Source organism: Falco peregrinus, chromosome 3 (genome assembly GCF_023634155.1).
Source record: "Falco peregrinus isolate bFalPer1 chromosome 3, bFalPer1.pri, whole genome shotgun sequence".
NCBI classification, from domain to species: Eukaryota; Metazoa; Chordata; class Aves; order Falconiformes; family Falconidae; genus Falco; species Falco peregrinus.
The window spans coordinates 14,291,989-14,304,047 of NC_073723.1; the positions used below are offsets into that span (position 1 = coordinate 14,291,989).

Here is a 12,059-nt window from a genome sequence, read left to right on the forward strand (position 1 = left end):
CCACATGCCCCCCAGCCCCGGGCGGTGCCGCGGGGTGAGGGGGCCGGGCAGACCCCCACCATACGGCACAGAGACAGCAGGTGGTGCAAAATGACAAGGCTTTGATTTCGGCAGAAAAAAAGGCCCCATTTTCAAAACAGTCAAAAAGAGGCAAAAAACACTCCACACCCCCCAGCCGAGGGGCCAGGGCCACTGCAGCGCCGAGGGGGTTGGGTGCTGCACCCACGGGTGCCGCAGCCACTCACATCACCTTACAGCAGCGCTGCTTCTCGGCCGGCGCCTCCTCAGCCGGCGCTGTCAGCTTGAGGAGCGGGGGGTCTGCGGAGCCGGGGGCTGGGGGTGGGCCGGGCGCCCCCCCAGCCGGGTGCTCCTCGGGGCGCGGGCGCTGGAGCTTGGAGGCTGCCCGGTGCCGCTTGAGGTCTGCCAGGGTGTGGTGGGCTTTCTCCCGTGCCACATCCACCCCCGTGTCCACCGCAGTGCCGCCGCTGCCACGCTCTGACTTTTTGGAATAGAGGGCTGTGCCGTTGCGCTGTGGTGGCGGCTCGGGGGCCTCTGCTGGCGCCAATCCCGTGGGATCCTGCCGGGAAAGAGGGACACCATGTCACCGCCCCAGCAATGCTGCGCACGGGGAACCCTCGCCCAAAGTCCCAGCAACTCACGGCCAAGTGGCAGCGGAGCTCGGCGTCCGTCTGCCGGTCCTCATCCTCGCTGTCGCGGTGCTCGGTGCGCTGCCAGACAATGGCCTCCCGCTCATGCTCCTTACGGTACAGGTTGGTACGCTCCGAGACGCTCACCCCGCCGCACCACCTTCCTAGGACAGAGATGTGGGGAGAGTTCAGTATGGCACACGGAGCCCCTGCACCCCCCTCCTCAGTGCCGGTGGTTACGGCTACAGCAGCAAGGGTCCCTCCGGCCTTACCCACGGCTGCCGGCACTGGAGGTGCGGCGCTGGAGCAAGGATTTGTGTTTCTCATGGGATTTCATGACGGCATCGTGTTTGTGCTTCAGCTCTAGGAGCTTGGCCCGGACCTCCTCATCCCCACAAACATCTGCAGCAAGGATAGTGGCGTCACCTGGCGAAAGGGGACGAGCCACCGGCACTCCAAAAAACCTCAGCAGCGTCCCACAGGGATGGAAGATCCCCCCCCACCAAAACAACAACTCACCTAGGGGGGTCTCATCCAGCACCGACTTCCCGTTGAGGTCGGCACCGTGAGCCACCAGCAGCTCCACCAGCTGCACCTGGGCAGACAAAGGGCACGGGGTGAGCAACAGCAAAACCCAGCAGAGGCTGCCCGCCCTGCCCGTGCCTACCTGCCCCCAGCAAGCAGCGGCATGGAGGGGCTCCCAGCCATCCTCGTCCCTGGCGCTGGTGCCAGCCCGGTGCTCCAGCAGCAGCTCAGCCGCCTCCATGTAACCGTTGGCCACCGCGATGTGCAGCTGCCGGGGATGGGGACGCGGTTGGGGGTGGCTCAGCCATCACTGTCACACCCCTCCTGCTGTCACCCCTGCCTCTGCCCATCCTACCAACGTGGCGCCGCCGTGTCCCCGTGGCGCGTCCAGGTCAGCCCCTGCCTGTACCAGCTGCCGGATCTCCTGCACCATGCTGTGCTCGGTGGCAGCACGAGCCTCCTCAATCTTCTCCTGGGTGATACCTGCTGGCAGGAGGCAGGTGAGGGGGGGACACCGGGCCCTGACCACCACCCTGTCATATTTCTGCCTTCACCTGGCAGCCGACACCGCTTCACCAGCACCATGCTGGCACGGTGAAGCTCACCCTGCTCTGCCATGGCTGTCTCAATGCAGTCAAGGGTCACTTCATCCTCACACAGGTCGTAGGGCATGTTCCCGTCCGAGTTGACGGCAAGGAGGTCAGCACCACTGTTTTGGAGACAGGCACAGCAGTCAGGGACATCCCGCAGCTGCTGCAGTGCGCAGCCCCAGTTCGGTGACACCCCCTGGCTGTGCCGTGGTACCGTTGGATGAGGAGCTGAACCAGGCGGAGGTGGCCACAGGTGGCAGCAGCATGGAGCGGCGTCCAGAGCTCGCTGTCACGGGCGTTGACATCGGCCCCCGCTTCCAGCAGCACTGTCACCACATCACCGTAGTCATCGATGCAGCACTGGGAGGGAGAAAGCACCAGCAGCAGTTATGGGGTGCACCAGTATTGGGGAAACCTTCCCCAAAGCACCCCAAAATCTCCCGGGGATGGAGCCAGCATGGATTCAGGTACTGCAGAGGGATGGAGCCGGTGCTGGGACACCCGCACATCCCCAGCCGGCTGGAGGGAAGCAGCTCCCCAGTGGGGGCTTCACCAGGCCGGTGCACACCATGTCCAGATGCCAGCTGGGTTCTGTCACACTGGCTGACACCAGAGGGGCATGATGCTTAACTCCAGGCACCCAAACTGCCAGTGAGCACTGGCACGGCACAGCTGTGCCCTCCCCAGTGTGGCACTGCTGGGATGGACACAGCACTGCCCTGCCCAAGCCCTGATGCCACCACCTTATCCAGCCCGCGGCGTGGCAAAGGCTTGGCACGTCCTCCAGCATGTCCCCCCGCACTCAGGTCTGGCCATGCAGCAGCCTGGCATCACCAGGTAGAGCTGGTCAACAGGATGGAAAGGATGGAGGGACAGAAGCCAGAGCTGCTGTAACAGCACTGGCACGGCATACCTGGTGCAGCGCGGTGAGACCGTCCTCGTTGCAGAGGTCGGGGCTGATGCCATTCTGCAGGAACTGCCGGACTACAGAGAAAGAGGGTTTGAATGAGGGTCCTGCCAGCCCTCGGAGCATCCCGCCAGGGCTGAAACCGACACTTTGGGACTTTGGGCTCGCTGCATGCAAAGTCCCACCGCACCAGTGCCAAACTCTCTGGTACCTCCAGGCGCCCAGTAAAGCCACAGCCGGCAGCAGGTGGGATCTGGGGTCCCAGGCACTGCAGCTGGATTTATGGACACTGGCTATGAGCTGCTACCCTCATTTTCAAGAACACTTGGAGGCAAAATTGGGATTTATGTCCCACTTTTAACCCCAAAACCATTTACTTGGGAGTTTTTAGCGGTTCAAGCTTTCCCAGAGCCCCCACCGAAAGCAGTAACTCTGCCATTCCCACCACCGGCACCCACCTTCCTCAGCATCATGCCGGGCCGCCGCCTCCAACAGCTGGACACTGGCGGGGAATGTCACCCTCTTCCCTTGGCTGTTGCTCTTCCTCCTCCTCCTCTTCCTCTCAGCTGCCACCTTCATCCCCTGTATCTCCTTCTCTGTCTGCGCCCATTTTTTCAGCTGCTGGGCCCGGCGTTTCTGAGCGTGTTTCAGCCGCTCCGGCGTGCTCAGCCGTGCCACCGCTGGCATCTCCGCCAGCAGCTCCAAGTGCTCAGCCATGGCAAGAAGCTTTGCCAGAGAACGGAGTGTATCCCACCGGGAACCGGGTATGGAGCTGCTAGCTCCCCCACCAGCATCACCCACAGTCCCTCAGAGCAGGGACGGGTTTGGCTTAGCCCTGTATCCCAGTGCCTTCCCCAAGCTTCACCGCCAGCTCCGGAGACAGGGATCGGCGTTTCGGAACCATCTCCCTTGTCCCAGTGCTCCCTGCCTCCTCTTATAGCACCCAATACCACAGGCAGGGGGGTGGGCCAGAGGGTGCCGTTAAGCCTTGAGGGGGGCGATCCCCCCCCAGCACCTCACATTCACCAGTGGTTTGGAACAGAGCTGGCCAGCAACACCGGATCCAAAGGCACGGAGGAGCAAGGCAGGTGTCAAGGCCAGAGAAATCCTGCCAGTCCAATCCCAAATGCTTGTTTGCCACCTAATTATCCCAATGAGCTTTTGCCTTCCTGCCCCCTGGAAGCGTTTGCCGGTCATTCAGCGGCCGCCACCTCTCCAGTCTTGCCGAGGAGCTGATAACGCAGCTTGGAAAGCTGCCGACGGGCAGAGGTACAGGCAGTGCTGCCAGAATCGGGGCAGCTTCTCAGGTATCGCTGTGCTGGGGCTCCAGCCTCTCCCAGCTGTGGTGAGATGAGCTTCACTCAGTGGCTGGAATCCTATGGGAAAAAGGGAAAGAAATCGTTAAAGGATGGGGAGAGGCTCAGCACAGCCTGGCTTTGCCAGTAAGAGCTGCGCCGTGCCCAACCCACCACTGGTTTTTGCCGTCTTCCTAATCCAGGATTAACCTACAATCCAAGTTGAAGTGAATTCCCCAGGGCCCCAGCCCAGGAGCCGCCTTCACCGAAGCCACCGCACCCCAATGAGCACCGGCACAGCTATGCCAACAGCACACCGGTAACCTTGAGGGGTCACCCACCGCGCTGGCAGGCGCGGACCACGCCTCACCAGGAAGAAACACCGATCCTCTGCCGGCCAAGGGGAGCCTGGCACGTCCTGGCCAGAGCAGCCTCGCCAGCACGCGCCGGTTCGGCACAGCCACGCTGGGAGAGCCGCAGCCGAGCACCTCGCGCCCACGCCAGCATGGCCCAGCGGGCAGGGCGCGTCCCACCAGCGGCAGGGATGGGCAGGGACAGGCAGGGACAGGCAGATTCCAGCACAGCCGGCGCCCTGCGGTCGGTCCCCAAACCGGGTTCCCCTGCGAGTCGCCACGACTTCACCGGGCAAAGTCCGGCAGGGAAAAAAAAAATTCCTGCACCTTAATCCCAGCATAAATCCCTCAGGAACGCCGAGGCCAACGCCGGCAGCAAATCCTCTCCGAAGTCGGCCTGCAATGGAAGAGGGGATCGCACGGACAGCAGGACCACCGGAGCCTCCGCATCTGTCCGTCCATCCATCCGTCTGTCCGTCCATCCATCCATTCGCCCGTCCAATGGGACGCGGCTCCCCGGGACGCGCTGGCCGGAGCCCGGGGCCGCATCCCTGGCGCCACCCGGCCCCGAGCCGAGCCGGCGGGCTCCCCCGAAATGCCCCCCCCAGAAATGCCCCCCCAGGGATGCCCCGAACTGCGGAGCCCGCGCCCGCTGCCGCGCCCGCCGCAGGGCCGGTGGCGGCTCCGGTGGCGGGCCCCGTGACGGCCGGGCCCCCATTACCATTTGTAATGTCTCCGCCTGCCCAGGCAGCACCAGCCCCCCCTCATCATCTATTAATCACCCCGCGCGTCGCCGCCGGCGAGGCCGCAGCGGCTGCCGGGGCGGGGGGACACCCTGACCCCCCGGACGCGCGCGGAGAAGGAATGCCGGGGTCCTGCCCTGCCCGCCCCGTGACACCCCTCGGCACCCAATCGGGGCCACCGCCGGGCCTGGCATCGGCGCTGCCGCCACCCCCCCGCCAGGGCTCGGGAGAGTCGGGGACCCCGGGTCCGGCCCGCGCTCCGGCGGTGCCCCGCGGGACCCCCGAGCCTGGGGGCTGCACCCCCCCGGCCGTACCTGACGGTGCCGGGGCCGCGGCCCTGCCCGCTCCGCCGCCGCTGCTCGGGGCGGGGCCGCCGCCGCCGCTCGCCATGGCAACGCGCCGCGCTTCCGGCGAGGGCGGAAAGGGCGGGGCTCCGGCCGGAAGAGCGGAGCGCTCGGCCACGCCCGGGAGGCGGGCGCCCCCTGGCGGGCCCCGGGATGGGGGTTGCGCGAGGCCACCGGGGGCGGAGAGGGGAGGGGCTGGGAGCTCCCTGTCCCTGTCCCCGTCCCCCGTCCCCCCTCCGGACGTGAGGGGAGGGGGAGGGTGCAGGGGGACAGGGAGAAGTGGGGACTGGAAAGACGGGGCCGGGGGGGCACAAGACAAGGGGTCGTGGGGACAGGGGGGACGGGAAAGGGATAGAGCACAGAGGGATGGGGGACGGGGACATTGGGACAGGGGACATGGAAGTATGGGGATAGGGGACAGGGAGACGGGGACATGGGACAGTGGGACTAGGGAACATGGTGTGGGGAAGGGGACACGGGACATTGGGGCATGGGGACAGGGCTGAGACGTGGGGCACAGGTAGGTACGGACAGGGCAGTAGCCCAGGGACGTGGCAGAGGGGCTCACGCGGTGGGGGGCCGGGGACAGAGACACCGGTGGTGGCAACGGTCACCTCTGTCCACACAGCTCCGAACTGGGCCTAGTGTCCCACCCCGTGTCCCACCCCTCCCTGTGTCCCCTGTCCTCCACAAAGTGTCCCTCCCGCCCCCTCACCCCCCGGTGTCCCCACCCCCCCCAAGCGTCTCTGTCCCCCTAGGTGTCCCCATCTGTTCCTCCACCGTGTCCCCCTGTCCTCCCCAGGTGTGTGTACCCCAAAGCATCCCCGTGCGCCCTCCCGCCCCCCCAGTGTCTCCATGTCCACCCCCCAGTGTCCCCTCGGGGGGCACAGATACACCCCTTCACCCACGGGGGACCCTATGGGGACACCCACGTGCCCCACACTGTCCCCTGTGTCCGAGGAGGGGGCGGGGGGCCCCCGGGCAGCACCCAGCACCCGTGGCTCAGCTCAGCACCTTTATTGCAGGGTCTCACCGCAGCACCACGAGGGGGGCACAGCCCCCCGGCACCCCCCGCACCCCCCAGCTGTGCCCAATTCGAGATGGGGGAGGGATCCCCAAACCTATTGCACTGATCCCGGGGCGCCCCCCGGCCCCTCAGCAGCCGTAGGGGCTCACGGGGACACCCCCCCAGGGCTCACCCAGCTCCAGGGGGAGCCAGAGGGGGTGGGGGGTGGCACGAGGAGCACAGACATAGCAGGGGACGGTGCAGAGGGGAATGAGGGGGGAGTGTTGGGGGTCCCAGTGGGCCGGGTCTCCTGGCGAGGGGGTGCCCCCCGCCCAGGGCATGGGGGGCGGCCGGGGTGGCGGCGGGGAGGGCGGTGGGAGGCGGGCAGGGCACTGCAGCAGGCGCTCGATGGAGAAGGGGGCGGTGGGTGGGGGGTGCTGGGGGCCGGCGGGGGGGGCTGGAGGGGGGCTCGGGGGGGGTAGGGGCAGCCCCGTAGGACGAAGGGGGCCAGGTCCCGCGCGAAGGTGGCCGCCCCCCCCCCGCGCCACCGCCGTGTTCTGCAGCTTGAGGGCGTCGGGGGGGATGCGGCTCACGTCCACCGTCCAGTAGTTGCCCTTGGCCTTGGGCTTGGCCGGGTCCTTCAGCACCTGCGGGGGGGGCGCAGGCACCGCTGGGACCCCCGCCCGCACACGCGCCCCGGGGCGCCACCCCCTGCGCCCCCCCGCAGCTGCACCCCGGGAACGGCACCCCCCCGCCGGAGCCCACCCCTCGGGCAGGCCCCCAGCCCGGCCCCTGCCGCGGTGGGACCCCCCCCCCGCCCCATCCCCAGGGAGACCCCCCCCTCCCGGGGACCCCCACCCTGACGGGACCCCCCCAGCCCTGCCGCTCCCCCCCAGGGATCCCCCCAGCTGCCACATCCTCAGGGACCCCGCCCTAAGGGCCCCCCCTGCCTCATACCCCAGGTCTCCCCAGCCCAGCCCCTACCCCAGCCCAGAGACACCCCCTACCCCGAGGACCCCCACCCCAAGGGCCCCCTGCCGCCCCGGCCCACCTTGGCGAAGCAGGGGTTGGAGGAGAGGTTGTGGCGGATGGAGTCCTTCCAGCCCTGGTAGCCCCCCCCGAAGAAGGGGAAGAGGCTGCCGATCTCCTGGATGATCTGGGGGGGGCCGTCAGCCGGGGGGGTCGCACACCCACACCCAGGCTCCCAGCGCCGCCCAGTGCCCCCCAGCACTGCATGGCTGTCAGCCTAGTACAGCCCGGTGCCACAGCACCACAGCTCAGTACAGCCCAGTATGGCCCAGCCCTGCACCCAGTGCAGCCCAGTCCCCCACACCCCAGTGCTCCAGTGCAGCCCCATCTCCCAGCACGGCACGCTGGCACCCCAGTGCTCCCAGTACATCCCAATCCCCCAGCCTCGCAGTACACACCTCTCCCAGTACAGCCCAGTCTCCAGCCCTGCTCCTTTGAGCTCCCAGTGCAGCCCAGTCCCCTGGCACAGCTCCCCAGTGCTCCCTGTACAGCCCAGTCTCCAGCCCTGCAACCATGTGCTCCCAGTTCAGCCCAGCCCACTGGCATGGTTCCCTTGCACCCCAGTCCTCCTAGTAAAGCCCAGTCCCACAGCCCCACAGCCCAGTGCTACCAGTACAGCCCAGTCCCCAGCCTTGTAACCACGGGCTCCCAGTACAGCCTAGTCCCCAGCCCTGCAACCATGTGCTCCCAGTTTAACCCAGTTCCCCGGCGTGGCTCCCCAGTGCTCCCAGTTTAGCCCGGTCCCCCGACGTGGCTCCCCAGTGCTCCCAGTTTAGCCCAGTCCCCCGGCGTGGCTCCCCAGTGCTCCCAGTGCAGCCCAGTCCCCCGGCACGGCTCCCCGGCCCCCCAGTGCTCCCAGTACACCGCAGCCCCGCTCCCCAGGCGTCCCAGTGCCTCCCAGCCCCCAGCCCAGCCCCGGCTTCACACCCGTGTCCCTTCGCGGGGCAGCCCCCGGCACCCCCGGCCCAACACTCCCCCGGGACCCCCCCCGCCTTCCCCGGCACAACACCCCCCAGGACCCCCCGAGACTCCCCCGCCTTCCTCGACACCCCCGGCCCAACACCGCCCCGCGACCCTCTGCCTCGGCATCCCCACCTCGGAACCCCTCGGAACCCCCTGGCCCCACCAGCCTCCCCCCCCGGGGGGGTGTTGGGCCGGGGGGCAGGGGAAGGCGGATGGGTCCCGGGGGTCCCGGGGTCGGTACCTGGGCGAGCTTGAGGCGGCGGCCGGGGGCGGCGCGGATGACGAGGGCGATGAGCGCCAGGTAGGAGTAGGGGGGCTTGGGGTGCCGCCGGTACCGCTGCCGGCCCCGGGACCCCCGGGACCCCGGCCCCGCTGGCATCGGCTCCGCTCGGCTCGGTTCAGCCCGGCCCCGTCGCTCCCCGCGGGGCACCGACGCGGAGGCGCCGGGTCGGGTCGGGCTTTATCAGGGGCCGGCACCCCCCGGGGCGGGGGGATGGGCACTGGGGCACAACAGGGGGGGGCGGGGGCACCCCGACACCGTGCCCTGCCCAGTGCCCCCAGTGTGCCCAGTGTGCCTGGTGCCACAAGTGCACCCAGGGGGCCCCATTGCAGCCGGCGTGCCCAGTGCCCCCAGCGTGCCCAGTGCAACAAGTGCACCCAGTGGCCCCATTGCAGCCGGTGCTCCCAGTGCCCTCAGTGTATTCAGCGCTCCAGCTGTGCCCAGGGTCTGGGACCACCGCACCCAGTGGCCCCAGTGCAGCCCGTGTGCCCAGGTGTGGGACCAGTGCCCCCAGTGGACCCATTGCGCCCAGCGCTCCCCGAGCCACCGGTGCCCCCAAGTCTGGGACCAGTGCCCCCACTGCACCCAGTAACCCCCATTGTGCCCAGCGCTCCCAGAGCCACCAGTGTCCTCAGGTCTGGGAACAGCGCCGCCACCGCAACCAGTCCCCAGCTCCCTAGCCCCCACCATCCCAGTAGCACCCCACCCCCACCACTCTGTCCGGTGCCCCCACCCCCGCGTGCCGCCCGCCTTTTGTTGTGCAAAGGCCCCGGGGCCGCCAGCCCGGCTCCGCCACCCCCGGGGGGCACAGGGCGGGGGGGCAACGAGGGGAGAGGGCGAGGGGTCAGAGGATGGAGGTGAGGGGCCAAGGGGGCGCGGCACAGCGTCAGGGGGTGTCGCACGGTAGTTTGGGGAGGGTCGCCCTGCTCCCCCCCCCCCCCCCCCCGAGTGTGGGCTTTGTATCCCATGGGGCTGCCACGGGGCGGGGGCTGGGGAGGTCCCCATACTTGTGTCACCCCCCTCACGACAGACACTCCACGCGTCCATGCCACCACCTGCTTTTTACTGGGTCCCATCACGGCGGGTGGAGTGGCATGTCACGGACAGCGGGGTCCGCTCGGGGCGGGGGGGGGGGGCTGGGGTGACATGGGAGGGGGGGTGACAGGGCCACGGCCAGGGGGACACAGGGAGGGCTGACTTGGGTATGGACGTGGGGGGGCCATACAGGGTGGGTGCATGGGTGCCGGGCCTGCTTTGGGTGCTGAGGTGTCCGAATGGGTGCGGGGGAGGGGGGGGTTTGCTCCCGTGCCCCCGGGAGCCCCCTCAGTCTCAGGGCGGGGGGTGCTAGCCATGCAACGCGGGGTGCACGATGTCCCCGGGGTGGCTCAGCCACACATCAAAGATGCTCTTGTTGGGGGGCATGGCCTGCGCCCCCCCCTCGGGCTCAGACCCCAGAGGAGGCCCAGGGGGCACCGGGGGACGGGGGGGCAACACCCCCCAGCGCAGGGCGAGGAAGGGGGGACCGCTCGGGGGGGCCACGGCGTTGGGGGCCACGGCGGTGCTGTAGGACGTGGGCAGCTGCCCCCAGGCCAGGGGGGGAGCGCAGCCCCCCCCCCGCAGGGTCAGAACTAGGGACACCACTGGAGGCCCCCAACTGCCCACACTGGGGGGGGGCGGCGAGGTGGAGGATGGGCGTCGACCCCCACAAACCGGCCGCGGGGGGGGTCCCGCGGGGCTGCCGGGGGGGGTCCCCAACTTTCCCAAGTTGTGCCCTCCCCCCTGCGGGAAGTCCTGGAGCAGGGACGCGATGGAGAAGATGGAGCGGTGCTGGAGGGGTCCCGGGGGGCTGAGGGGGCGCTGGGGGCCGGCGGGGGGGCTGGAGGGGGGCTCGGGGGGGTAGGGGCAGCCCCGTAGGACGAAGGGGGCCAGGTCCCGCGCGAAAGCGGCCGCCCCCCCCCGCGCCACCGCCGTGTTCTGCAGCTTGAGGGCGTCGGGGGGGATGCGGCTCACGTCCACCGTCCAGTAGTTGCCCTTGGCCTTGGGCTTGGCCGGGTCCTTCAGCACCTGCGGGGGGGCGCAGGCACCGCTGGGACCCCCGCCCGCACACGCGCCCCGGGGCGCCACCCCCTGCGCCCCCCGCAGCTGCACCCCGGGAACGGCACCCCCCCCGCCGGAGCCCACCCCTCGGGCAGGCCCCCAGCCCGGCCCCTGCCGCGGTGGGACCCCCCCCCCGCCCCATCCCCAGGGAGACCCCCCCCTCCCGGGGACCCCCACCCTGACGGGACCCCCCAGCCCTGCCGCTCCCCCCCAGGGATCCCCCCAGCTGCCACATCCTCAGGGACCCCGCCCTAAGGGCCCCCCCTGCCTCATACCCCAGGTCTCCCCAGCCCAGCCCCTACCCCAGCCCAGAGACACCCCCTACCCCGAGGACCCCCCACCCCAAGGGCCCCCTGCCGCCCCGGCCCACCTTGGCGAAGCAGGGGTTGGAGGAGAGGTTGTGGCGGATGGAGTCCTTCCAGCCCTGGTAGCCCCCCCCGAAGAAGGGGAAGAGGCTGCCGATCTCCTGGATGATCTGGGGGGGGCCGTCAGCCGGGGGGGGCCGCACCCCCACCCCCGTCAGCTACCCTCACCCACTCAATCGCGCACCGGTCCTGCCCCCCCTTCCCCGGTCAACCCCTGCCCTGTGGGACGCCCCAGCCCCGCACCCATGGGATCCTTAGAGCGTGCACCCCAGGGACTCCCCCCTGCTGACACTCCCGCCCTGGACCCCCACAGCCGGCAGGTGGAGTGAGGGCAACTGGCGCGACAGAGCCGGTAGAGCGACAGAGGCGACAGACCCCCCCGGCGCCGGCAATCCGGCCCCCCGCCGGGGCATCCGGCTCTAGGGCTGGCGGCGCCGGGGGGTGCCGAGGCCCGGGGCCTGGGGAGGGGGCGGGGGGGCCGGGGGCGTCGGGATCCCGTAGCTGCGTGGGGGGTCCCGAGGGCTCCCGATGGTCCGGGGGAAAGTCCCGGGGCGTCCGGGGGGGGCTGCCGGGGTCCGGGAGGGGGGGGTGCCGAGGCGGGGGGTCGCGGGGGTGTTGGGTCGGGGTTTGCCAGGGAAGGCGGGGGGGTACCGGGGGGTGTTGGGCCGGGGAAGGCGGGGGGGGTCCTGGGGTGTCTCGGGGCCCCCGGGGTCGGTACCTGGGCGAGCTTGAGGCGGCGGCCGGGGGCGGCGCGGATGACGAGGGCAATGAGCGCCAGGTAGGAGTAGGGGGGCTTGGGGTGCCGCCGGTACCGCTGCCGGCCCCGGGACCCCGGCCCCGAGCGCGGCCGCACGGGCGGCACCGGCGGCATCACCGGGGGGGAACCGGGTGGAGGCGGCTGGGGCGGCTTTATGG

General features: G+C 69.9%; 2 protein-coding genes across 2 annotated transcripts; both read right to left on the reverse strand.

The window, feature by feature from the left end:
• Positions 1-81: 81 nt before the first annotated feature.
• PPP1R16A (protein phosphatase 1 regulatory subunit 16A) lies at positions 82-4,907 on the reverse strand. Its single transcript, XM_055800241.1, is given in 12 exon segments — positions 82-577; positions 660-794; positions 796-811; positions 920-1,049; positions 1,167-1,242; positions 1,315-1,440; positions 1,528-1,655; positions 1,778-1,881; positions 1,977-2,122; positions 2,676-2,746; positions 3,128-4,045; positions 4,645-4,907. Coding segments are annotated over 11 exon segments (1,527 nt in total). The 5' UTR covers positions 3,387-4,045; positions 4,645-4,907; the 3' UTR covers positions 82-241.
• Positions 4,908-9,904: 4,997 nt separating this feature from the next.
• Positions 9,905-12,015, reverse strand: FOXH1 (forkhead box H1). The gene is made up of 3 exons (XM_055798884.1): positions 11,863-12,015; positions 11,150-11,254; positions 9,905-10,746 (listed from the first exon to the last, which is right to left on the reverse strand). The coding sequence occupies exons 1-3, from the start codon at positions 12,013-12,015 to the stop codon at positions 10,027-10,029; spliced, it is 978 nt and encodes a 325-aa protein (XP_055654859.1). The 3' UTR covers positions 9,905-10,026.
• Positions 12,016-12,059: the final 44 nt, after the last annotated feature.